The sequence below is a fragment of the Pan troglodytes genome, chromosome 2 (assembly GCF_028858775.2).
Source record: "Pan troglodytes isolate AG18354 chromosome 2, NHGRI_mPanTro3-v2.0_pri, whole genome shotgun sequence".
NCBI classification, from domain to species: Eukaryota; Metazoa; Chordata; class Mammalia; order Primates; family Hominidae; genus Pan; species Pan troglodytes.
Window position 1 is genome coordinate 39,788,938 of NC_086015.1, and position 24,760 is coordinate 39,813,697.

General features: G+C 37.7%; 1 protein-coding gene across 42 annotated transcripts in view; it reads left to right on the forward strand.

Annotated features, from left to right (window-relative positions):
• Positions 1–24,486, forward strand: part of ARPP21 (cAMP regulated phosphoprotein 21) — a 155,716-nt gene extending 131,230 nt beyond the window's left edge. For all 42 annotated transcript variants that reach the window (XM_009445126.4, XM_054680499.1, XM_054680525.1 and 39 more), the window contains 2 exons: positions 22,389–22,537; positions 23,707–24,486. In XM_009445126.4, the coding sequence (XP_009443401.2) occupies positions 22,389–22,537; positions 23,707–23,964 (407 nt within the window). In that variant the 3' untranslated portion in view covers positions 23,965–24,486. The remainder of the gene's footprint in view (positions 1–22,388; positions 22,538–23,706) is intronic.
• Positions 24,487–24,760: the final 274 nt, after the last annotated feature.

Sequence of the window (24,760 nt, forward strand, 5' to 3'; positions counted from 1 at the left end):
ATGAAGAAGTTTCACAATCCAGGTGACTCCCTACTTAAAGTTGTCATGTTGGTACAGTTAACAGAATACACTGCATCAGTGCAAATCTAAAAGAAGCTAGAAACCTTCTCCATCAAAACAGTTGTTGACTACAAAATACTCATTCAAAAAAAATTTTTTTATATTCCCTGGGATGAAATCCAAATCTATTTTATATGAGACTCTGCTTCCCAGCATAGCCCCAAACTATGCTTCTAAATTATCTTATAGAAAGAACATCTTAGTTCCTTAGATGTCTAAAATTCCTCCTTTTATTCATTTCTTTTTCTTCATCAACTTGTCCTAGGAAAGAGTGGGTTGGTGTTACCAAAGGTAGTTTATTTCAAGATATATATTGGCAAGATTAGTAAAATGGTTCAGCATTCTTAGGCAGTTTGATGCTTTTATAGCTCAGGCTGCCTCTAATCTTAGAAATGTGGCCTTTCATCTCAATTATCTGGAAACTGAGCATTCTAGAATAGCATATGGTTCTTTTCACCACAGGCAGAATTTACTGTTTGTAGTCAAACAGTTGCTGCCATATTTTTAGAAGACTCTTGAAGAATGGTCTGAAGACACACCCAGCCTTTAGAAATGTGAATGCACTTGACTATGAGTTTTCATTGGTGGGCAGTGGTTTTGCCACCTTGTGTGGATTTCACAATTGCTGAGCACTATTTTTGAGCTTGGTAGATAGCCTGCCAGAAGAATTAAACATAAAATGCTTAAATTGTAAACAGTAGCCTGCTGAATGTATCCTATGCCACAATTCTTCATGCCCTAATCAACAGTTTGTGTCATTTATGATTTATTCTACAATGAGAGGTTATGTTGAGAATCACTGCAGTAATATATCATTTTGATTAGTAGATGGCTGTTTGCTGTGACAAATAGAATGAATTACTAGTCAATAACGAGGATCCAGGATTTTCAAAGTAAAGCAGGACAATGCTCATCAATATTGGGTAAACATTAAGGTCATGAATTGAGGGAGCTGGAAGGGTCATCCAGTACTCTCATTTTTAACCTGAAGAAACTGAGGAATAGTTGGATATGCACCTTGCTCAAGCTACAGAGCTCATCTGCGAGTGCCCTGGGGCTCCATTTAGAAATAATTTTCTTTCTCTTTTGTCGAGTGCTATCTCTCCCTAGGACCTACAGTCCCACTTGGCCAGCATGGGAAGTCAGAGTGTTGATGGTCACAGTTCTTTTCAGGCTGGCGTTTCCTGACCTCTGGGCACATTGGTGACCATTGCCTCAGAGTTGCCTGCAGGTTCCACTCTCTAGAGTTAAGAAGTTTATGTGAAGTATCACATAACATCAGAAGGTAATGATTTTTTTTTTTAAGATGCAGTCTCACTCTGTCGCCCAGGCTGGAGTGCAGTGGCATGATCTCAGCTCACTGCAACCTCCACCTCCTGGGTTCAAGCGATTCTCCTGCCTCAGCCTCCTGAGTAGCTGGGACTACAGGCGCCCATCATCATGCCTGGCTAATTTTTGTATTTTTAGTAATGACGGGGTTTCACCATGTTGGCCATCCTGGTCTTCAATTCCTGACCTCAGGTAATCTGCCTGCCGTGGCCTCCCAAAGTGCTGGGATTACAGGCATGAGCCACCGTGCCTGGACAGGAGGTAATGATATTTTATCTATCAACATTTATTCAACAATAATACAATACATTTATTAGGCGCCTATTGTGTGCAGGCATCACACTGCATAGAATGTGCAGGGTAAGCAAAGTGTGAACAATGAGACAAAGATAAATAATATAGAAGTAGTCTCTTAATGGAATTATAGTCAAGAAGGAAAGGAAAAGTGACTGAAAATCATGGCATAATCATATAAATTAAAGCATTTTCAAAGGCCTTTGGACCATATTATGTTCAGATCAAGAGTTTTATTTTGTTTTTCTTTTTTGTTTGTTTATTCTTAATCATGTTAATGTAGACTGACTTTAACAGACCTTAAGGAAATCTAATTCACATCAGGCAAGATTTATTTTTTTTAACAACTTAATATCAGATTTGGTTCAGGCTTAATATTATCTTTGTAACTAGCAAATGTAGCTGTTATTTGAAGCCATTAAAATACTAAATTTGGCTGCAGCTGGTTATTGCACCCAGTCAGAAATGTAAAACTGATGAATTTGACAAGTTTAATTTGAAGCATTTGTGGGCATCTGCTGAAGTATGAAGTATCAGTATCAGTTATTCTTGGAAATGAAATGAAAAGAAAGAATATTTAAATGGGAAACATCTTCCAGAGCTTAAAAAAATTGTGTCATAATAATATTTACCAAATTGTCCCAATAAAACAGTTCTGTTTGAATTTTAGAATGTTAGACTCAAAAGAAATCTTAAACAGATCCAATTTAGCCCAGGCCCCTAGCTTTACAGTCAGATTAATGATGAGGAAACTAAGGCCAAAAAAAGTTAAGTAACCTACTCAGAGCCTTACTACTCAGTAAAATGTTGTGAGCTGATATTCAGTTTGCTGAACAATTGGTTGGTGATTAGTCCAGCACTCCAGCACTCCTTGTTTTAGCAGTCAGGTATGTTTTCTGCGCTCAGAGATGAGTCAGCATCCTCCTGGGTGGACCTCAAAATCTCACATTCTCTACCACATTTCCATTATGCCTTTTTCAATCCCAACATGTTTTTCTTCTAGTCCAGTGAACTTACTCTACAAGATATAGTCCTCCTCTCTTTTTATTCCACTTTATTTTGGGCAGTCATCTGTGTGGCAATCACAGATTTATTAGTTGCAAATAAATGAAAGAGCTTTGGATGCCTGAAAACAGCTGCACAGTCTTGCCTGGGTTGATGCATTGATGTCAGCCTCCGAGCTCAGGGTGTGTGCCAGAGTCTGGATCAGCTGCTCTTCCAGAATTGCACTCCTATAACACAGCCTGGCATTATTAGGTTGCAATTATTTTTGCCTACAGCTGGCTATTCTTCATAGCCATTTTACTTTTTATTAAAGTGAGATAAAAAGGATTTTGTGCTTGAAAAGCTGCTGTTTTGGCCATATCTTGAGCATAAGCATTGAATTTCTTATCATTCATAGGACTCAAGCAGGGTCTTGAAAATGATTGGGAAGTATATCATCTTAAGGATAAAACATATTGTTACAATATAATGCATTTTTGGTGAACCCTGGGAGTGGCGTACTCTTAGCAGGAAGTGAATTTCAACTTCAAATCGTTTTTTAAATTATAATTATGGGCAACTTGAGTGCTTTCTATATACCAGACAGTTTGCTTAAGGGTATTACATGGCTTAATCCTCTCCCTGACCATATGAGATTGATATCATTAATTGTGTCACCTTCCCTATTTTACAGATGATGGAAGTAGAAATTTGGCACGGGAAGTAACTGCCCTAGGATATACAAGGAGTCTGTCTTAAAGACCAGGTCTTTACCATAATAAATTGCCTCTCATGACTTGACAATTTATGCCTACAAAATCAAACAATAATTATATTTACTTCCTCCCTCAAAATGGTTTTTACCAGTGTTAGAATGTTTGCATCCCCTGAGACATCATTAGATGTCTAGTCATGGATAGTAGGTATCAAATAACAGCTCTCTCACACCTAGGTAAAGTGGTTGTAATCATTTATTTTTAAGCTACTCAACTATGTCCTTCATCATGATCTTGTTAATAATGCCAGGCCACTAAGGAGTTATAGTTCATGAAATTTCATCATGTAAGCTTTCCAAGGGCCCTCACCTGCTGAAATGCCAACTTTTTTTAATTAAAATTTTATCCTCAAAAGTAACAGCCATATGTGTTTTTTTAGTTAGTTAATAATAAAACTAATTATTGTGCTACATCTTAGACTACATCTGTTTTAAATATGGGCACTTGTAGCTTTGCGTTCTCTGGCATCATTAACAAGGCAATATCAACTAAGCTGATGATTCTATCAGGAGGTACTGGGGACACATTTTAATCAGACACATTTGTAAGGCAGTGTCTGTGTCCCGCTTTTGCTGTAAGTCATATTGATGGTGAGGTACTAAAGCTTCACTGCTCAGTTAAGTGTTCCTTACAAATGTAGCTATGGTAAGATAGAGATCATTTCCAAAAATGTGCTTACTGACTTGATAACAGTTTAAAAATGATTTCCTATCAGGTGCAGTGCTCTGCGCCTATAGTCCCAGCTACTCGGGAGGCTGAGGCAGGAGGATTGCTTGAGCCTAGAAGTTTGATGCCAGCCTGGGCAACATAGCAAGACCCTTATAAGAAAATTTCCCATATGATAAAAAATGTTTTTAAAATATGGCTGAAAATATTACTATGTGAGACAAAATTTATACTTTGGGACGTCATATCAGGAAAACTTTGCTTCTACATTAAATTTACAAAGACCTCTCCAAGCTGTGGGTTGTCCCTCTTGGATCAGTCTTAGATGCCTGAACTTGTCTAAGTGACATTGAATTGCTCTTTATCAATGGATATGCATTCCTTGTGAATTCTTCAAGCTCTCTCTCCCTCTTCTACCCCCTTTTAAATACTTAGAATCCTTCTGGAGGAGTGTATTGAGAAGCAGACTCTGTTTGAATTGTGTTATATTTGGATGATAAAGAATGAGTTACTCATCTCTCCTGCTGAATTAAGGACTTTCAATTCTGGATTCTTGTGACTGGGTTTCTGGGCTTCCAGAAGAAACCAGAGAAATTTTATTCAAATTGCTTTTATATGTGCCTATGTACAATTAAGTAGAAAAGTGGTTCTAGAGAAATTTTCTCTGGAGAAAGTTTCAGAGAAATTTTATGCAAAATAAATTTTGTATGTGGCTAGGTAGAGTTAACTAGAAAAGGGCCTCAATACTTTTATCAAATCTTTGATGCGATCCATATTTCTTTATAAATATTAAATGTCAGTGCCCTTGATCAATAATTTGTCTTAGTAGTGCCCTGTTCTTCCCATTTCAAAGATGAGTGAGAAAACTAAGCAGCAGTTCCTAAACTGAGGACTGAAGGTTTCTGGGAGTTTCTGCTGTTAAAGATAGTAAGTAAAATATGTCAATTTAAATAAGATTAATACAAATTAATATAACCATTCTATCCCACCCCACTCCCCAAAGAAAGAATTTTGGAAATGCTCTCTGAGTGACTGGTAGTAGAAATTCGATGAGGGAGCATGCCACAACTTAATCATTCATTTCTGTAGGCACTGTTTTGAACCTAATTAGATGCCAAGCTGTTTTAAATAGTTTTAATCCCTTGTCTTACACTGATTAACTTACATGCATAGTGAACAATTGGTTAAAGACAAAGAAAATGAGAAACAAATGCAATTTATCAGGAGCGCAGAATGAATCCCATTTCTCTAAGTTCATTTCAACAAAACTTTCACTGTGTTTATAAAATTGTATATACATATGCATACACATGAAAACACAGTGTATGTGCATATGTGTGTAAATGTACATATGTGTGTGAATGTGAGTGTATATACATATGTGTGTGTATATATATGTAGTTACTGTACAATTTACCATCTGAGCCCATCCACATTTGACAGGGAAAAAGAGGGCTATTAATAAATAAACTAGAGCTATAGCCATTAACAGACATATCTGGTCATCCCATATAAAACTGGAAAATTTGTGTTTTATTAAAACAAAGTTAGGAGTCAGAAAGTTGGATTGGATTTTAATCTTCATTTTATGCAATATATTTTACAATATATATTAAATATAAGCTACTGATTAAAAATAAATAAGCAAATAAATTCCAAAATATAGAGACAGAAAATAGTGACATTTATATCTCATTTCCTTTTTTTTGAAAGAATAAAGGCTATCTATAATCTGTAATATGTTTTTCTGTGGATAAGTGCTTGCAGTGAGCAGCATAAATGCTTTTGTCTTATTGATCAATTAGAAACAAAACACAAAGATCAAAACCAGCCAGTTGACTTTTTAAATGCATAAAGTGTAATATTTTCAAACATTGTTTGGATATTTTGTCTATTTTGGTACTTTAACATGTCTTTAATTTAATGTCCATTTTACTATTTCTTCAGTCCCTAAAGCCCAACATTTCAAAATATGTCTGTTTATAAATCATATTTTTACATAAATAGAAAATAAATAAAACACCATTTATCATTTATTAAATGGGGAAAAGTAAAATTGTTCCATGTGTGTTGAGAATGTTATTAAACATTGCATTTTAAAGAATATTAGAATATTATCAATAATATGTTAATTGAAATATTATGCTTTCTTTAAAAAAATCACTTGCTCAATCTTTTAGTGCACAAAAAAATTACAAAATGGTTACATTAGAAACACTGGGAAAGTGGAAGATTCTCTATACCTCTGCAAGGGACTCAGATGTGTTAGGTACTGAGAAGCCCTGTAATAGTCTAACAAGTTAGAAGACAAGCCCTTCATGAGAGCAGCTGGCCAGGGAAAGCAGAGGAAGGGTGGGCAACATTTTGTGTCTTATCTTTGATGCAATGACACGGAGCTCCACTTAATAAGTCACCAGAAAAAGTTGGAAAGGTACCTGCTTGAATCCAGAGTGCACTCAGCACCCTTTTGCCCTAGGATGGCTTTGGGTGAAAGACAGCTCTCCTTTGATGGGGAGAAAATGTAGCCTGTTGTAGGAAGTGTAAGCATAGCTTTGATTAGGAGACAAAAGACACAGTGGAACTGAGTTTATTCCTTATATGAGGACAAGAAGGAGACCTCAATTTTCTCCGAATACTTGGTGACACATGTGGAGTAGAGCTTCTAACTAAGGAATACAGCAGACTGGCTGTCCTAAAATTACAGCCGAGAAATCACTGCTCTCCCAGGGATGGGAGTCTGGGCCCAAGTGCCTTTCTAGGTGGTTCCTGCCTGGATATCTGCTTCCCAGTTAGGACCAGCTTGACCTTCCACTCCCTGCTGTATGGAGAGTTTTGCCTACCATCATTTTCAGAGCTGCTTCTGCCACTTTTGCTACTAGGGATTAAAATTTCTCTATAATCCAAAGGCAGAAAAGAGCATTCATTGCCTGACCCATGTTCTCTTCCATGTGACTAGCACATAATGGCTGTACCTCGGCTCTTGTGGAAATTTAGAGTGTGGAAGCCGTAGAAGGAGCAGTTCCAGGAATAGTGTGTGTGTGCCTTTGTTTTTGGCAGATCCATCTTGATACTACCAACACCCAGTTTGTTCTACATCTATGGAATAATTCTGGAGAGAATGAAAATACCCCTATTTACTGAGCACCATTTAGTGGAAACTAATGGTAACTACTACACAGTAAATGCCATGTGCTGAGCAAGTCATGTTACCTGATAGCTACCTGACCTTCACAAAAGCCCTGGGAAAGTGGGAATTAACTTGCTCCCAGTTAATAAGCAAGAAAAGTGAAGCTCAAAGATATCAGGCAACTTCCCAGAGTCTTACAGAGTCAGTGGTTGGAAGAACTAGCATGGAGCTTGTGAGTTTCCCATTAGAAAGCAAAAATTCCTTAGATTTAAACCAGAAAACTATTTAGTCTCATTTAAATATCACCTCATACTATTCACCTTGAAGATGATTGCTTTAAATATTTGAACAAATTATGGCTAAATGTACTAAACTTGAGACTAGCTTCCAGTATAGCATTTCTAAACCAAATATGATGTCAGAATTGCAAGGACCAGTTAAGGTCATTGTAGAAATAAACTAGATCCTCCTTTTTTCTTTTTCATTTCCCTGAAATAGTCTTCACCCATTGTTATCTATTTGATCTCAGCCATCTGGTTCTGCAGCCAGAGAAGGAAAATGTCAAATTCAACAAAATGAGTAGTACTGCTTGAGATGAATCATAATTTAACTTTTTTTTTTGCTCTACAAGATATTTAAACAGTAACATTGCTTAATAATACTTCCTAAGTTATTATCAATTCCCTACAAACCTTGCCATTTCATCCAAATGGAAAGGCAAGCATTAGGACTATGAGTCAAACACTCTACCCTAATATCTAATGACATATAAATTTGAGAGTTAACATTTACTTTAATTGCTGAAGCAGTCATGCTAAGTGCATCATCTGACATATTACCAGGTGTTAAAAAGGGTAATTTCTGAGGGGAAAAAAGTCTCTAAAACCAAGAGACAGTATTCCACTAAAAGCGTTGTTCATCTCTTTTAAAACATCTTCAGTTAAATAGATTGCCTCAGTAGTTTGGGAAATGGTTCCTGACATGGAAACATATTTCTGTAATCTTTGAAGGGAAGGGGAGTGCTGGTTATTCTCTGTGTTTCCTCCCAACACATAGCCATTCTCTATCCATCTCTCCTGACCCCATAAGCTGCATCTGTCAGGTTCCTTTGCCCCCTGGTTTCCACCTGGGTTTTGCTAATGGAAGGCATCAGCTGCAAGAGATCAAAGGGCAGAGGGAGAGAGAGCAGGCAGAGGGAGAGCCAGCAAGCAGTCCTCACCGTTCCCTTTTCACCTTGGGATGCAGCTGGTTCTGGCAGGCAGCCCCTCCTCTCAGCTCTTGCTAACTGCTCCTAACACTGGTTTCTCCCCTAAGACCTACAGACAAGGGGAGAAAACAGTTCCCTACTGTTATTACGCTCTGGTGTCTTCCTCACTTGTTGATCCCTCAACTTACCTACTCCCTTTGTTAAAACCTCTTCAATTGAATCATTTCAGTGGAATTCCATTGCTTGACAGGACTCTGAGGAGACGGGGGAAAAGTCACTAAAATACCTGTGTCCTAATTCTGGCACTACTAAACTGTATGGTCTTAAACGATCTACACAATTCCTCGAGCTTCACTTTTATCTTCTATAAAGTGAGAATAATAATGATACCCACTTCACAAAGCACTGAGCCCTGTGAGTACAATAAGGTGCACCAGGAATTGTTACTATTAGTTTGAATAAAGAAAGGAGACTGCTTGCTTTCCTGTTTGAGTTAGTGTAAGTGTAATCCACTATATGGCCTCCTTGAAATTTTGTCTATTGGTAATTAACTACTAATATGTATTTCTAAACTTTGGGATAGAATGATAGAAATGAGCTGATAGTTTTAAAAGAGATGGTTTGATTCCATTTTTTACAACTCATACATTTCTTGAACCTCCAAAACTTATATTTTCTTTCTCCCTAATGGCTTACTCTGTGTTATCTTAGAAAAGTTTGTTGGTAGATACTGGGGGCAAATTAGGTAAGTCCAATTCACATATAAAAGATGTATTCTCCGGGTTCCTAGTAATGACACAATAGCAGCAGAACTGGCACAACTGGGGGAAGAAAATGGCTTTTTCTCCCAATTATGAAGTACTTGTGGACTATTACCAACAAAACAGAGCACAATTCCTCAGTGTGAGCATTCAGGAAGCAAAAATATTTCTTGCAGTCTAGTCTGCCACATTTGGAGGAAGCACCGTGGCATGTATGTTGGGGAAGTTAGTTACCAAAAACTGGGATTTTGTCCCTGATTTATGAGAAATTCTGTGTGTGATCCTGAACAAGAAGCTGTCTTACTCCTCTAAACCTCAGCTGCAGCACCCAGAGTTTCTTGTGCCGGGATATCACCACATCTATTGTACATACTCAAGATAAATGAATGTAGGCTTAGTGAGGGTCAAAAAAAAAAGTGGGGGGCAGGTGGTGGTTAGAAAAGCAAGTAATACCACCTCAAGGAGGAGTAGGTGAGATCCAGTCTCTTGTTTGCTTTTCTTTTAGGTAAAATGTTAAGGCATATTCATAAAGGAGCAAACTCACATTTACATCCTAAAAAACATCAGGCCACAAGAATCTCATCTTGTTTTCCAAATGCCTTGCCAAGTTTGAGAATGCCAAACATAATCTGTTTCAGATGCCTTTTTCCCTCCCTTTTCTCACTCCTCTTTTTAGTCTCTTTCCATATTCCCTCCTCCTTTCCCTTTCTGGACCTGTCATTGCCCCATGCCAACATCAAGAAGTAGAATTTAAAAACTGTGCTGTTAGAAGGAACCTCTTTCACATCCTCTTGCCCAGAGGCAAAGGGGATAAGAGAAAGTAGTTACTGTCTGTCCAGATTTTTTTTACACTATTGTGATAATGATAAATCATTCCCCCTCTGCACTGGCAAGGCTTTGGACTCTGTGTTCTGTATACATTGCCTCTTCATTCATTTTCTTCAAGTTTTTATTTGCTAGCTTTTTTTCTACCTATGTGCCATTGCAAGATACTTATGGAGTGGCTGGAATAGGACAGTTTCTTTATCAGCATCATCAATGAATGTTCTTGAGGCACTGCATGTGAAATACAGGGCTAAGCAAACATGTTTAAGATATGCTTCTTTTCCTAGAGGATTGCAATCTACCTAAGAAGCAGGAGCTAAATAAGTAATAAAATGCAATTCAAAGTCATAAAAGTGGGGTGTGCAAAGAATGAGGAATGGGCAGTTGCATATATTGGTTATTGCCAGAGGTTCAACCACTGGTGTATGTCCTACAAGAGAGATATTAGCCTATCCCGACACCTTTTGATGAAAATATTGTGCCCATTTTACAGATAAGAACAATGAACTAAGAGAGTAGAGATGGCCTCCCCCGCAGTGTAATTTGCCAGATCCCGCTACTTACTCTGTGAGGGAAAAAAAATAATGAGTGGGCTAAACAATAGGAATTCAAGGCAATGTGTTTGAAAGCCAAGGCCCAACAGAGATTCTCGAAGTGTGGTACCCAGACAAGAAGCATCAGCATCACCTGGGAACCTGTCAGAAATGCATATGTTTGAGCCGCAACCCAAACCTGCTCAATCAGAATCTAAGCGTCTGGGCATTAAGGCTTAGCAATTCGTATTTTAATAGGGCCCCAGAGGTTATCTGGAGGCAGGCTAAAGTTGAGAATCATTGACCCAGGAACAATGTATTTCAGCTGGATGGGGAAGCAGGCAATCAGAGACAGAGGTGAGATGGTGAGGCTGGGTTGAGTGGCAAGCAGTGAGAATCCAAAGCTCTGAGATGGCAGCCTGCAGACCTGGCTGGGTGTGAATGGGCCTACTATAGCACCCCTCAGTGAGTAGCCTGGTGTCCTGCTGAGGATAAAATGTGAGGACTGTTCCTGGCTTTCTTAGACCACGTGGTCCTGCTATGTCATTACTCTGAAGACAGGGATCCCTCTGCCTGAGAATTTAGATAGCTGGTTGTCCCTTGTGAGGGAGCTCCTCTGCAGCCTCAAGGGAACTTCGAGAAAAGAGGTTTATGACCACTTAAAAATACTCATGGCTCCATTTGGGTGCTTATAAAGCACTTTTAATCATGATGAAATGCAAGTATTGCCTTTGAATGCCTTGAGTTGAAGGGAAAAGTTAAGGAGTGAATGATTTGAATCATTTCTCTTCTTACCCTGGAGCAAGCCATTAAAAGAATGAAACTTCTAGTCAAGATGGAAACAGCCTGCCCCAGAGGGATGATTGAAAGAGTCTTCAGGACAAGCATTTGTCCTTTAGTTTTATTTTCACTTTAATTATTATAAAATCTGATTTAAGTGTTGACCATAGCCTCCAGTTCCAGCCAGCTGCAAAGATAAGCACATTTGTATTTGTGTGGACAAGTCTGCAGACTTCTTATTGTTGTCTCAAGCCAGACAATACAACCCTTTTAAATAACAGTTCCTCAAAAGGTGAGATTAAAGATATTTCTTCTTGCTGTTACCAAGGAAAATCATGATCTAGTTGATTATGTACATGAACAGAAAGTATCTCTTGGCTATTGCTTGGGGTTGTGACATCATCTGGTGCCCACTATCTTTACTTTGGGTAAATCATTGCTGTAATATTGATGAAATTACAAAATAATGGAGAATTAGAGGTCATGTTCCCCAACTTTAACTATAATGAAAACTTTAAAAATGTTTAGTCCCAAATTCTCCTTGGAAAACATTGGTTACAGGTAAAACACATAAATTTATATCAAACTTAGTTGTGTTGTTGTTGTTTTCAATGAGCTATACATTAGATAACCTAGAACTAATCAATTGCTGTTGAGCTGTAATGAAATGTAAACAAGTGGACCTTGTATTTTTTATGGCATTCTGAAATTTAAATCTAACTGATTGTAGCTAACTGAACCTTAAGGAAAAATCAGAGGAAACTTGATCCTGAAAACATTAGCACTTAGCATTTTGTACGTACATATGCTCAAATATGTATCCATGGTATGGCAGAAAATATCTTACTGAAGCCTGTTTCAGTTTCTTCATGGAAATTTCAGTTGATTGTCCATTTTAGTAAATAATATAGAGCATGTTATTCCTATCAACTGATCCTGTCAATTAATTTAATTTGCAGTGGAGAGTTTGTGGGACCATGGACTTCTCCTTGATCTTTAACCAAGTCTTCCCTGGGTTATTGCAATTCCATGTGGATCAAACAACACTAATCATGTTCATCAAATAGATAGGCACATATTTCCTTCAGGTTCTTCTCAGAAGTTATCTTGGGTAGCTTCTGTTGTCTTCCCAGAATGATGTGACAGCATTTGGTTGTAACTCCTAATAAGCTCTCTGAGCTGTCTTGTGTCCTCAAGAGGAAAAACCCCAGGACACTTTGCTGCTGGATCAAATAAAGTATATAGTAGTAGTAGGTGACATGGAGAGCTACTAGATGATTCAGAGGGAAAGTTCAACTCTCTGTCACCCAAATCCCAGCCTTCTTGGTTGTATGCAACCGTTGATGTTGAATGTGCTATGAATTATGAAAGGTTTATAGATTTTCTTACTCTTTCCCAGGTTTTTCATTATTTTAATCTCTCCTTTTAAAATATACTAATTCTTACATTTATACCATGTTAAAACAGCAAGAAAAACAAAACTATAAAATCCCATCAACCCTATGCCTCCCTCTGGCTCTCTGCTCCTTTCTCTGCCCAGCATGGTGCTTCACTGCCAGGCTTCTCAAGCTTCTCAAAGGAATTCTTTTTCTTCCTGTCTGGCTGATGTACCCATCACTAGCCTTGCTTTTATTGAGGTCACCGGTTTGTTTGTTTTTTTAACCTAGGGTCTGCTGTCTTTTCTTCCTTGGCAGTTCTGCAACTGTGGTCATTGTCACATTTTTCTTTCTTGAAACACTCCCCTACTTCTTCTTACTTGATACCATTCTCTTCTGGTTCTTCTCATTTTCCTACTACTCCTCATTCCCCATCCAGGTTTTATTTTCTCAGCCCAGTATTTGAATATGATTGTGCCTTACAACTCCATTTTGATAGTCTTCTCAATTGGTACCCACTCATAAATATATTGTCTTTAGAGCAACTATGTCCTGATAACTTCCAAATTTATGCCTTTAAGACAGGCTGTTTGTCTGAGCCCCAAACCCCAGACTTTTTGTTCATGTGTTTACCGATCATCTCTATATACTTGTTCTTTCTGTATTTATAGCTAAGGCACTGCATTCTACTTCCTTACCCAAACTAGAACCTGGAATTTATTCTTGTGTTTTTTTTTTAATTTCTTTCACCCCCTCCTTGCCGCTCATAGATGCCAGTTTCTGACAGTTCACATCCTACATCTATCTCTCTCTCTGATATGTCTCTTTTCTCTGTTGCTGCCACCCTTTTCTTAACTTCATGTCTTCATCATCTCTGCCCTGGATTATTGCTTTTGCTTTCCAGTAGACTTTCTACTTCCAGTTATACAACCCCACATTGTCTCATGGAGAAGTTTTATGAAATGGCTGTTGATCATTTCATTGCTCTGCTTATAAACCTTATATTGCACCTTAAGTCTTTCAGCATTAAATTCCAGTTTTATAGCACGCTTTTCAAGACTCTAGGATTTGAGCCTAGCTCCATTTCTATCCTCTACTTCCTCTGCCTGTTTCTAACCTATTGCTGTGCCTGTATATTTACAATTCTCGAATGCATTTTTTTGTATCTTTGCCCTTTGCACATGCTGATCCTTATGTTTATGCCTCTTTTATTCTGATTATTTCCACATTGCCCTACCCCATTAGCAAATATCTGCTCATCTAATGCTAGGTTCAATATGACCTCCTGGAAGCTTTCCACTGCATGCTTCTCATATCCCTACACACAACAGAAGTAAGTACTCTTTCTTCAGTGATTCTAGAGTTGGAGACAGGTGCCTATCCAAGTGTACTGCAAGATTCTGTTTATGGCCTGTCTCCACCATTTGTGTAAGCTCTGTAAATGGCTTTTATGGTCATTTTTATACCAAGTGGCAAGAAGAAATAGTCAATAACATTGTGGAAAAAAGAATCAAAGCGACAAAAATGTACATGAACTGAAAATATGATTGCTTGACATTGAATATTAGGTCATTAGCATGCCAGAGCTGTCTCATGCTGGCTCACAAGAGCCAACTGTTTAAAAACCAGGAATCTTGCCAGCTAGTTGTTAAGCCCTTTGAGGCTTGAAAGTAGGCATGGTGGGAATATTTACACTAGGGAAATCAGCAAACACCACAAATCAGTGCTTTTGTTTTTCAGAGAGACAGTTTTCCAGCAGACTACTGATATTCATGATTACAGTGCAGTCAGTTAATTCATGCTATGTCCATCAACCATGTGATAGCACCAGAAATCATAGACTCATGTTCTGAAAGTTCATATCCTAAATAACTCTCTGTGCCTCTTCTTTCCATTCCTATACCACCTTGCCTTAGTTCCTGTCTTCGTTGTCTTTGCCCTAGAAAACCACTGTTGCCTCCCAGTAGATGGTACCACCAGAACAATATTATTGTTAAACCTACCACTAGAACAATCTTTGAGCAAGAGTCCTGCCAGTCTGGAATCGAAGAAGTTAGTTATCGTTGACTCCTTGGGAATAATAATGTATAATGCTTTATTATATAAAGAGGGCACTTTTAATTTATCATCAGTTGCTTATGAAATAATTTCTTTTTTTTTTCAGTTGCAGTGACAGGTGGATTTCTACAGACTGAATCTGTGGCCATAGTACTTATTTCAAGATAATTGGCCAAGGCTAGGTTACGTCCTGTAGCCATGCAACAGTGACAGTAATTTGATCACAATAATGCTGACCCCATGACTTTTGACTTCATAATTATCTTGCTGTAGTCAGCTGGCCAACAGCACTTCATCAATGAAAATATCCACCAGGAGGAATATTATCATGGGGACAGTTATTAGAGCCACCTCCATTTTGACTTTGCCCCAAGCTTGGTCTGGGGAAAAAGCTTCTTAAAGTTGCCTCAGCAGTAGTTTGCTGCCTCCCAGCCTGGTTTTAAGTATATCCATAATTAACACGACGGGTAGAGGTGCAAGAATGCCACATTTTCTTCTAAGCCATGCAACCTCATTAAGAAAGTAAAACGTTTGTGAGTCTTTCATGCGGTCTTTCTCCCTCTGGGTTGTTGAAGCTCTCTGGATGTCAGCATAGCACTATGGGCCAGGAAAGTTCAGAGAATTACTTTAATAATATGACAGCCTCTTCCATTTAAAATGGAATTCAATGCTGGCTTCCCTTGGAGGCATTCATTGAAATTCCGTGCATGATCCATTCCTCTAGTCATTTAACAATGTGTCTCATGTTTGCCCTGATTTAAAAAAAGAAAGAAAGAAAGAAAACCAGCTTTGTATTTGCGATAACATGGATCAGGATAGTATAATTGCAGTGAAGAGGCCCCTGAGCCTGCAGTAATAGGATGGTTCATCTGATGTGTACTGCCATTAGAAAATGACCCATGCATGAATGTTCTCAGGGGACAGTAAAGAGGCTTTTAAGAATTACATTCTGTGTAGTATGAAAGCTAATGAGCAAAAGAGGAAGTACGAAGAAAAACTACTGCTTCAGGAAGCATGGTTCCACTTAGGGCCTGTCACAGCTCCCCTCAAATTCATTTGGATAGACAGGCCATTACTAGGATGACTACTATATTACCCCCATGCCCATGCACACTCCCTGCAGGTCATCCTGTACCAAGTTCCTAAGGAATTAAAACCAGCGAGTAATAAATGGTGAGGAAAAGAAAGAGGATGGATACAGCAACTGCCAATAAATAAGTTAAAAAAAGACATTTACGTCAAAGATGAAAGAAGTCGTAATGAACTTCAACAGCAAAAAAGAAAGTTAAAGGGAAAAAAGCAATTTCTGGTACATCCTCTTTCCACGTTATGCTATTTTACTTCATATATAAGAACAGAACAGTACCTAATTATGATTTCGAGTATATATTTTAACCGTATCTTCATTTGTAAACATGTTTAAAAATAATGTCTTCCAGTCTAGTCTATACTGCTTTCTTGTTTTAAAGGTTTTACTTGGCCAGGCGTGGTGGTTCACGCCTGTAATCCCAGCACTTTGGGAGGCCAAGGCAGGCAGATCATGAGGTCAAGAGATCGAGACCATCCTGGCCAACATGGTGAAACTCCATCTCTACTAAAAATACAAAAATTAGCTGGGTGTGGTGGTGCATGCCTGTTTTCCCAGCTACTTAGGAGGCTGAGGCAGGAGGAGGAGAATCATCTGAACCCAGGAGGCAGGGGTTGCAGTGAACTGAGATTGCACCACTGCACTCCAGCCTGACGACAGAGTGAGATTTCATCTCAAAAAAAAAAAAAAAAAAAAAGTTCTACTTAGGGTTTTAGATTACATAAATTGGGAGGTTGGCATATAGGCAAAAGAAAGAGTCACACCTTGTTTATCAAAGTTAACAAACTTTGACAAACCAAGTGGTTTGTCAAACCACTTGGTTTACATTGTCATTCCCTGGATTTATCTCCTGGGAGTTGAATTAGAGTAAGATAGAGGCTATAAAGGCCAGTAAAATCGATGCCTTCCTTGTGCCCGAGGACCCCTGGTTCTGATAGGCTTCATTGTGAGTGAAACTGTGGAGGCTGTCTTCTGCTTTACGTGAGGGAGAAGTTGGAGGCAGGAACATCCATGACCCCAAAATTCACCTCTCTGAGGCATAAGGCAGTGACTCCTCTTTCACGAAACCATAGCGATACTAAAATATCAAGCTGTGTGTCTCTTTTCTCCACCTAAGCCTACCGTGAACACCACAGTGCTATCAATAGATGAAGCTAGAAAATATTTCTGTCTTAAAGGTGATGTGCCCCAGTAATGAAGTGAGACAGGAAAAAAATCCATAGTGTTCACAGAATTAGAAAGCAGACTGACAGTAGTCTATGAATTCCAAAATTAGAAGTGGCCTGAGGGGTCTTTATTTCTCCAGGCCTTCATCTGATGTCCCAGGTTGTTTGGCAGAGTCCCTGTGTATCTTCTTTTTTTATAACCTAATTTTATCTTTCAAATAATATAAATGCTATTCTTGTTTCTAAAGGCCAAGTTACTTTCCCAGAGGCAGCCAGTAGCCTGGAACAGTCAAATCATTGAATTGATCTTATATTTAAGCAGAATTAAGCTATTTGCATATTTCAAGATTTTAAGATTATTTCGAGAAAACAAACCAGAATAAATATAGTCTCTTCAAAGATTGTGAGGAAAGCCATTATTTGAAATGGTCCTAGTAATTAAAAGCTATAGTATCACTGATTAGAAATGAAGTAAATGAAGGGACAAGAGTCTGTTTGAATAGCCTCACCCATACCTCACCCCTCAACTGTCTTCCTGGTGTTTCGCTCTCTAAGTAACAAGTCTTCAAACTGTTATTGAGTGATATGAGTTGATTCTGATAGGCAGTCATGTTTTACATTTAATTTCTCTTGTTTTTCTTTATTTGATATTAATAAAGTCTTGTTCAACAAACTGTGGAGCATAATTCTTATCTTTTTTACTTAATTGTTTTAAATATTGAGAAAACAATTAATGTAATAAGCAGTCATTGAATACTTGCCACATAAAAGGGATGATGTGAGGGCTATGAGAACTAGAAGAATGTATAAATAAATGGTACTACAATTGAGCACAGAAAAGCAAGGATGCCAAAGTCAGAAAACCACAATTTAAATTTTAGCTACAATTCCTCGTAATAGCTCTGTGACCTTGACAAGTTACTATATCCTCCTAAGTCACAGTTTTCTCTTCTGCAAATGGAGTTTAGTAATATTGACTGCCTCCTAAGATTGTCATAACAAGAGCTTAATTCACTGTTTGGCTTAGAGTAAGTGATCAACAAATATAGCTAGTTTATAATGGAAAATCCTCAAAGAAGATAAAGTACAGAAGAATTGACAGGGAGCCAAGAAAACAGAACCAGGCAGATACTGTAAAGTGGCAAAATGCAAAAATTGTAAAACTGCAGCTAAAGACAGGGCTTTTCTGGATAAGCAATTTTTTTCTTCATATTCTTCACCAGCTATACTATTAAGCTAAGCTGCTGTAATTCTACCTCACATCGTGTACAAAGAGCAGAGTTTGATTCAGAATCAAGGCTCTTGCTGGTTCCTTTGAAATTTGGAGAAATATTCGTATCTTGTCTTCAAGAGAAGTAATTTTTATATGAAGCAGCTTGCTAACTCTAATCATTTGAAAAGACATTCTACCATATTAAGATTACTTCCCTTAATAGACACATGTATATCACACTGCTTGGGTGGACTGGGAGAGGCTGTGAGAATTGGCCAGCTTCTGAAGAAATGTGCTTGGTATAGAAATTTGCTGTCTTCACTATACTCCCTTCCCTGTTTCAACCTCCATAATTAACAGCAGGCATAATAGAAATGCAGAAATAGAGATTACTATTTTGTCTGTCATTTCATTCATTTCCAAAATATTGAAACTGTAACTAACTACTCAAATAAGAGTTAAAATAATATCAGTCACAACCATGCCAATCTACAATCCCTAATCAATTTACATTCTAATTGTTCATAATCGTGCTACATGAAGATAAATGTTTTCTTGACTGAATATTAACCAAATGCCCTCAAACTACAAATAGTATGCAACTGTTGTATTTTAGTAGAAAACCTATTCCATTTTCAGATTGATACAATGCAGACATTTTAAATCTTATAAACTCCTCGATCTTTGCCAAGTGCGTTCTTTTATTTGCTAGGAGGCATTTGTCCATTCCTAACCTTTTTACCTCCAGAAAATAAATGACACATGTGACCTGAAAATTGAATCGATCTTGACTGAAAAAGAAATAATAAAAATAGCTAATGTCTTTATCATCTCTGTAGCAAGCCTACAGGGCAGATACTGTTGCTGCTTCAGTTTTGCAAGATGCATTATATCTTGCTAATCCTCAATAAATATGAAAAAGTGATAATTTCACAGCTAAGAATTGACAAACTGGAACACATTTCTCATTTGAATAGACAAGATAAGCAGTTCTCACCAGTGCTGCCATCTATGCCTTCGGGTGTGTTGTGTCCCAGGCAGGCACTGTCGGTTCATTCATAGGTCACTGCTATTTTATTTCTATTTGTCTATTTCTGGACCAGAACTCAGATTCACATCCAGACAGCTGCCTGTCTTAAAGACCATTCTGCTCTCTACCTTCTGTGACATAATTTAAAGAAATGAGTAGCCCCAATTAAACCATTGCAGGTGTAAATTTCTTGCCTGGAGAGAGAATTGAAAAATGAATGGGATTCATGAATATAAATTGGGCTCTCCTTACACTAAAGTTTTCATTTTGAAATGGTAGAGTATTCACTCCCCACATAAATCTGTATTTGCCTTAAGTGTGTTTACCATGGGAACCCCAGTGTAAAGCTCGTAGCCCGTTGCTATGCATAACTGAATATTAAAGTTCACAAATCATTAGGCAGAGGAGGCCTGGAGAAGGAGATGCTGTGGCAGGGCAGCTGCATCTGGGCTGGCAGCAAAGATGAATTCTGCTCTCACAGGCTCTGCACCTTTACTAGGATGGGGCCACCCAACCTGCCCACTCTTTTTCTCTTCTTAAATATTATTTAATATTAAGGATTGCTTCTTCTTCCAACCAAGACATTCTGCTTTCTGAATGTCTTAACAGCTCTATTATTTTCCCTTCACCCAATTTTGGTTTAGAAGATGATGTGTTAAGTGAATCTCTTATAGGCCACCTAATTTATTTTCAAACAAATGCTTCTGTGAAAGGATGGAAGGATTCAATAAGGAAATACGTAAATAATCTTCAGACACTAAGCAACCCGCTTCTCTTTCCCCCACTTCCCTCTTTTCCTTCCCTCCTTTCCTCTCCATCTTTTTTGTTGTTGTTTGTTTACATTGTAACTATATATTCTGTGAAGATCCATTGATGCCAATTGGCCTTTCAGTGTATAAACAAATATAATCCAAAATACTAAATAGCACTCCTCTCATTTTCAACTTGTGCTTTCAATCTTCAGCCAGAAGTAAGGCCTTATTATATTCACAATTATATGGACTTGAGAATGAGTGTACATTGCCTGCTCTTTGCTATAGAACTAAATCAGAAGGAAGTCTGTTGGTTATAAGTTTTCTATGATCATCCCAAGTTATTTTCTTATGTATATAATAATTCATGCTACAAAGAGCTTGATGTGGTTTGGAATAATGTCATAATAAAATGGTAAAATAGCCACAGAATTTTTCAGGGCAATTGGATGTATGAATCACAGTGGGAGACCTAGACAATGAAAAACAATTGGAAACAATTTTCTGCAATTAATGTGAAAATAATTTTCTCTCAAGTCTCTCTGCAAATGAGAACAGAGAAGTAGAAGTAGTGAAAATGGTAATATGGGATTAATCACATTTCTTGTTCCCAGGTCTGATGGTTTTTCCTTACTGTATAAACTTCAAACACTGTAGGTATGCAGAACTCTGAGCTGATCTTGTTATTCTTAAATAGACCTGCCAAGTGTATTAAAGGAAGGTTCTGACTGTCTACTGTGGACAGAATGTAGCTCAAGGAAATGTGGTTATTACCCTTAATTATATTCGGAATATGTGGTGTCTTTACAATAATTTAAAATAATTCAGTAAATTGAAACCACTATGAAGATAATTTAGGGTGAGTAATAAGAATGTAAAACAATGGGACACATAAGGAAGGTCAAAGGGTAGCTTTTTAGATTACACACTGGTTCCACTTGCCAATTGTAGGCATAGGGCAGACCTCTCAAATTGGCCTTTTCCCAAGCTTGCTCTCCAATTCTCCAAACTGAGGACACCTTGCTTCTATCTCATTTGATGAACTGACCCAATCTCCTAATTCAGTGACTATTTGCAAGCCAAATTTTCATAATATTTCTGAAATGAATGAAGATACATTTTGTATATCCAAGGATAGTTAAGTATTTTCTTCTATAAAGACTATGATATACTGTGGTCCTTCTTTAATATAAAGACTCTCAGAGGCAATCAATATATAGATTATTTATGAATGATGCATGTTGATTAGCTAGTTTTTAACTTTTGGTTTCAATTTTTAAAATCCGATTGTGAAAGTTAAGAAAATCTAGGATTTTAAAGATTCTTTTCTCTCAGAGAATTGTATTAAGATAGCAGTTCCACTTACTCTCAGGTGCTCTACATGGTTAATAATATGAGCTCTGGAAGGAGCTTATTATACAGCATAAAATGAATGTCTTTCATTTCTCTACCACTGTGTCATTTTCACCTAAATCATAACTTTCTTCCCAACATTTACAAGAACAATCCACAGGCTTCCTTTATAAGGATGCATTTTAAACCACTCATTGAAGTGAGGATTTAAATAACTAGAATAAATCAATTCTGGCCTACCTAAAAAATAAAAAAAGACAAATGAAGGCTAACAAACTGACCCACCCAGAAAGACATGAACAGATAAATTTTTGAATATTGTATTCTTTATTATCTATTATATGTATTAATACTTGGTCACATATTGGAGTATTTTACCAAAAAATTCTCTCAGAAGCTAGTGGTGAAATAGAAGAAAAGCATCACATGCGTCCCACTTGCTGTTGCCTTTTTGTCTAAGGCAGTGTTATCATGAATTCCTCAGGGTAGCAAGTCATTTGGTTCACTAGGACATAAAAAAATAGAATTTATCCAAAGTTAATGGGCTGTTTGGTGGTCTCTATGTGTGAAATGAAATTGTCCAGGAAAAGAGGATAGTAAGGGAATGAGTCAATTTAATTTTAAAATAACTTGATAATCTGTGAATTCTCCAAATATCCTCAAAACCAAAGAAAAAGCCAAATATGAAAGGTGTAATTTATAGTAGTCAATTGGTATCAATAGAGTCTTCTGTTTTTGTGCCATGAAGAATTTATCATTGTCACATGTATTCAACAGACCATTCTGCATAACAAAAGAAATGTCAGTGAATTTTTAAAGCCATAATCTTGTTCACTCTTAGAAGTAAAAAAAAGAGAAAATGCATTCTTAGGGAATAAACATCTGATAACACATTCTGAATGTGGAGATTGAGATGTCTGAAGGCTGCCTTTTGAACCAGTACTTTTACCCCATGAAACATCACTGTGTTCTTTCTGCACAACCAGTTCAAAAGATCTCTTTTCTTCACAGGTTACCAGCCAGTCTTGTCTGGTCAACAGGGATTCCAAGGCCTAATAGGAGTGCAGCAGCCACCTCAGAGTCAGAATGTGATGAATAACCAACAAGGAACTCCGGTGCAAAGCGTGATGGTTTCCTACCCAACAATGTCTTCTTATCAGGTGCTCATAAGCAGCTTGGAAAATTGTGGGTTATAAAGTAGAATTTGCCAAAGTGGAAGCTGTGGGTCTGTCCCTGGTTTGGGTGGCTGGCTGGGTAATGCGTGCTTGGTCCATAACTGTTGATAATTTACTTTGAATCAAGATTATAATAGAAAAGTAGAAAATGCAAAATACATGCTTCTGTCACTACTGTGGCTTTTGAATGCTCTCCTAAGTTTATTTCCATATAACTTCATATTCATGGAAGAAAATACATTAGTCTACAGTTTTATTCATAAAGACCTTTGGAAATTTTATTGCATTTTGCTTATTGGTAGAAAGTCCTCATGACAAATTCCCATTCATTTTTGTACACACCCAAATAAACTTCATTTTTCCATAACTTTAAGTTATAAGAGATTTTAATATGGCATCTCAGATTCATTTAAAGGGCGTTTCTGGAGCCTAACAACTACATTCTCTGGACTAAACCCAAGTTAAGTATTTTAAAAGTGTTATGTATCCTTTTGTGATGTATATTCTAAAATACCCCAGAAGTAGAAATAAAGAGTTAGTGAAATGGTATAATAATTAAATTTAACTGTACCAGGTGCTTCTGACCCTGAAGGACCTATTCTAGGGCCCCTACCCTACTATTCGGATTCACATTGCATCAACTTCTACCTCCACCTCCACAATAAGTGTTCTCTAAAGTTGCAGGTTGAGAGTATAGTAGGTGCCCAGGACAAAAGCCCTTTTCACTGTGGAGGACTCCAGGCCACTTTGCATAAATCAGAAAGGGAACATGGCTTTTCAAACTGAGAGAAACCCAAAGTGGAAGATCTAGACTATAGTTTCTAGAGGTCATTGAGAGAGAAGGGAAGGAAACTCAGAACTAACACCTTCTCAGCATCTACTGCATTCCAGGCAGTGTGCCAGGCACTGTACACCATCCCTTCAATCCTTTCAGTGGTACTTTGAAGCATGTATGTCATTATCGCAATGGACTAGGGAATTAGAGAGGTTAAGTGACTTTCCTAATGTGCAACAGCCAATAAATGGCAGAGCTGGAATTGATGACCTGTTAGGTCTAACTCAAAAGTTTGAATATTTTTCATGACACCATGTTGTTTATTGTACAGACCAAAATAGTCTCTTCATACAGGGTTCTTGCTTGTGTCTTTTTACAGGTGCCAATGACCCAGGGTTCTCAAGGACTGCCCCAGCAGTCATACCAACAGCCAATCATGCTACCTAACCAGGCAGGTCAAGGGTCACTCCCAGCCACTGGAATGCCTGTTTACTGTAATGTCACACCGCCCACCCCTCAGAACAACCTTAGGCTGATTGGCCCACACTGCCCCTCCAGCACTGTCCCAGTGATGTCAGCTAGCTGCAGAACAAACTGTGCAAGTATGAGCAATGCTGGTTGGCAGGTCAAATTCTGAGAGCTCTGGCTGTGGTACATTTCTTCAGATATTTCTCATGGCCTTTGATGGAAGAGGAACGAGGTGGGAAAACTGGCTGAGGACTTAAGTATTCACTCAACACTCAAATGATTGCTGCTGGTATTCTGTAAAAAATAAACAAAGACTAATATACACGTTAGCTGGTTAATGGTGCATATTTCTGTCATGTCTGCTAGGTATGCCTTTATAGCTTAGCTAGTGACATGAATTCATCAAGGTAAGATTTTCTCCTACCACTGAATACCACTGTGTAGATTATAATATCCCTAATTTGGATTAGTTTTGTACTTTGTGTTGAGTTTGTGATGCTAAAAGTATTTAAAAATTATATACTAAATCACATTGTACCAAAGCTGTAATGGAAAAGCAAAGAAGAATTGATGAATTGAAGGAATAATTTATATACATTATAGAGTTTTCTTTTTTAATGGATATATACTGTATTGTAGTGTTTAATCAAAATAAAACTATTTGACCTTATGGAGGAAGGTCATGTTTTTACCACCAGTTTGGTTCACTATGTCTTCCAATGTGTGTTTTCTTATGTGTCACTGTATTCCCTTCAAACACTATTTCATGAATACTGCATGGAAAAGGTATTTCAGGCATTTATAAGTAAACTGCCATCACATGGGGATATGCCGTAGCAAAGACTTAACCAGCTGTAGTTTATTGTCATAATACTAAAGGGTCCTGAAAATAAGATGGCATCCATTTCATTCATTCATGGAGTTTGCAGTTTTAAAATATATACCTTCCTATTAATTATAGGACT